Source organism: Octopus bimaculoides, chromosome 24, assembly GCF_001194135.2.
Source record: "Octopus bimaculoides isolate UCB-OBI-ISO-001 chromosome 24, ASM119413v2, whole genome shotgun sequence".
In the NCBI taxonomy this organism is placed as follows: domain Eukaryota; kingdom Metazoa; phylum Mollusca; class Cephalopoda; order Octopoda; family Octopodidae; genus Octopus; species Octopus bimaculoides.
The window spans coordinates 24,950,551-24,954,022 of NC_069004.1; the positions used below are offsets into that span (position 1 = coordinate 24,950,551).

General features: G+C 36.0%; 1 protein-coding gene across 8 annotated transcripts in view; it reads right to left on the reverse strand.

Moving 5' to 3' along the window:
• The window catches only part of LOC106882974 (uncharacterized), a 188,758-nt gene that overhangs the window by 150,337 nt on the left and 34,949 nt on the right, over window positions 1-3,472 (reverse strand). The window contains exon 2 of one of the 8 annotated variants that reach the window (XM_052976462.1): window positions 1,253-1,351. The exons of the other annotated variants lie outside the window; for them this stretch is intronic. Within the exon in view, the coding sequence (XP_052832422.1) occupies window position 1,253 (1 nt within the window). The 5' untranslated portion in view covers window positions 1,254-1,351. The remainder of the gene's footprint in view (window positions 1-1,252; window positions 1,352-3,472) is intronic. 8 annotated transcript variants of the gene reach the window in all.

Here is a 3,472-nt window from a genome sequence, read left to right on the forward strand (position 1 = left end):
GATGATGGTGGTGGTGATGGTGGAATGATGATGACGAATCTGGCGGTAGTGATAAAGATGATGATGATGATGATGATGATGATGATGATGACGGCAATGATGATGATGATGGTGACTATTATAATTCTAATGACTATTATAATTCTAATGACTATTATAAGACTTCTTAGTGCACTCAAATCTCGCTAAGGTCATATGTGTCTTTAATCGCTTCAGGGTCGATAAAGAACAACTCAAACACTGAGATTATTTGAGCGTCGAACAAAATGTCTTTGCGGTATTTTTTCAGTTGTTTATGCTCTGAGTTCAAACGTCACCAAATGTTTGGAATGCTTTTCACCCTTTCGTGATCGATAAAATAAGTAACAGTTGAAAACTAGTCTTAATACAATCAACCGTTCCGTTTCCCTTATTTAGCTCCCTCGACAAACGGTCGAAATGCTTAGGAGTATTTCGTCCGGCTCTACTTTCGGAAGTGAAGTTTTGCTGAGGTCGACTTTCCCCTTTATCTTTTCGGAGTCAATAAAAGAAGTGCCTATTGGACATTGGGGTCGATGTAATCGACTTATCACTTACCCCTAAAATGTCAAGCCTTGTGCCTATTGCAGAAAAGCTTGTTGTTAATATTATTATTATTATTGAGTGAGAGAGCAGTGCATGCCATCAAAGTGACACTGGAGTAAAATATACGAAGCCCAATATACCCATCATGACTACCCGTCTGATAAGGGTACACCAGGCACATGCATCACAACCATATATGCACGACATGGTGACCTCATATCAAGATAAACAGCGCATGACCTCGCAGGTAGGGCCCTGTTAAAATTTTCTTCAGGTCAAGCAGCCCATCCCGTTCAAAAGGTCCCTGAGTAAGGTTTGTTTAAGGATGTTGAGCAAAACACCCATGTTTCCAAAGGTGAATTATTCAAACCCCGAAGAATTCCTCTCAACACATGGCTATGATGCTCCCCCACTACTTCTGCTCATGATCAGAGATGCACATATCATCATCCACCAAGGGACATTCTCAACTGGTTAAGGTCAAACAACTGACAAGAAAATCTGTGGTATTAAGCAGAATATTTGCTGTAGCGCATCTTTTTATACCAAGACAAAACAATGTACATGATAACACTTCCAATAAATTAAGATCAGAAGCTCTGAGAGCCACTGCCTGGTTATTATTATTATTATTATTATTATTATTATTATTATTATTATTATTATTATTATTAATATTATTGGCTACTTGCTCGGTCTTTCGTTTCCAAGTGTAAGTGTAGGAGGTCATTGTTATTGTAGATTTTATATCCTAAGGTGGTGTTCCAGCAAGGCCGTAGTCAAATGACTGAAACAGATAAAAGAGTAAAAGAGTAAGAAGTATCCATATTGAACATTTTGAAAGATTTACTCCAGGTGAGAGCAGACAACAATGCAGGCTTTGTAAAACTAATTTTATTCTCTTGCCTAACGTTAATTTAAAATGGCTTCCTTCCTCGAATTCACCTCTCACAAAGACTACAATCAACAAAATAAAACAACCACCAAACAAGAATACACAAGCAAATTAATGGAAACATATTAATTAGATGCAATACAAATGACAAAAAAAAATGGAAGAATAATACACCAACAAAAAAATACAGTTTAATAAATAATGTAATTGATGATAACAACAAGAAGAAGAACAAAACAATGCTATACATGCACGTAATGATGTGGGCGTAAAGATGAATAGCGAAGAGCTGTTTTTCACAGACGTGCTTTCCAAATATGTAAAAAGGAAAAGAAAACTCCTCTCTTGAGAATATTTTGCTGAAAGGCCGAAAGTCTGGAAATATTTTGCCCCTTGGGGTGCGTCAACCTTCCGCAATCAATCACCGAACCGGTGGGAAGAGACAAGTAACGCATTTCTGCTTTTCGAAAATCTGTAGCTTTTCTTGTTCGATTCAAGCAAGTGGTGGAACATATCTGGCAGATATAAGTTAAATATCCGTCATACATGCTCATATTCCTACACACAGCCACGTACACAGATATACACAGAAACACACACCCACACTTACTCATTTGCACAGAGACCCATTTAATCCCATACATGCATATGTGTGTGTTCCTGTCTTTCCTATTTACACATATCCATGCATACACATACATACACAATATCCCGTTCTATTTCATACACACAGGAATACACATACGTGTTTGTGTGTGCATACCTTTATCATGCCCACGATGACCCACAAATACACAAGCACACACTCTTCTGTCTCATAAAGGAAAGAGAGAAAGAGAGAGAGGGAGAAAGTGATAGAAAGAGAGAGAGAAAGAGAGAATGACATAATGACACAGAGGTAGTGGATGTGACACTTTAAACATAGGATGAGACGAAAGCGAATTCTCAAATAGCATGTGAAGCACTTGTTCTTAATCTGGTTCCGTAGGAGTTAAGTGCAGATGCAACATTTGCGGACTCTTGCACAAGTGGAATCACCAAGGAAACGCATAATAATATGAGAAATGTGCTACGTAGAACATGCTAACGAGAATTTCTAAAGATTTAGCATCAAAGGTAGAAGATCCAGTTTTTAAATATAAAGAATAAAGCCATTTTAAAGGAACTCTAGTGTAACAACTCAGGTATTATATTTAAATATATAAATTGCATGCTCTAAACTGATACGAGTTGTTCGCCTGTTCATTCTTTCTTGCAACTGTACATGCACCTGCTCAATGATAAACCACTTATAGCCATCCGTGGCTTGGAGGCTACAACAGGCACAGTACAAGTCAGAGTTTTAGATGGTAAGTCACCATGGGCAACTATTGTATGTATATATGTATATATATGTTTGTATATATATATATATATATATATATATATATATATATGTAAAGGTAGACTGTGAAAGCTTCAGATCGATGGAAGAATAAATTCGTAAAGAGGTATGCTCATTGATAGATGGATAGCCAAACAGTCTGATATATGTGTAGATAGATATTTGAGGAAATTCACGCACACACACATAGTTGTATGCATGTGTGGGCATAGAATGGGGAGTGATACCGTGGGAGTGATCGATTGATTAATTGTTCGATTGATTAATCGATCGATGTTTTGAGAATACAGAAACTCGTACATTTTATGGAACATTGTGTCACTCAGTAGTGTGTTAGTTCAATATCGATATCGGTTGTACTTCTGTATATGTGTGCGTGTGTGTGTGTTTATGTATGTATACATATAAACTAAATATATATATGTACATATATATACACACACACATATATATATATATATATACACATATACATAAACACATACACGCACACATACACACACACACACAAATACTTGCATACATACATACATACATACACACAAACATATATACAAGCGTATATATATATATATATGTATATATATACATATGTGTATATGTATATATATATATATATATATATATAT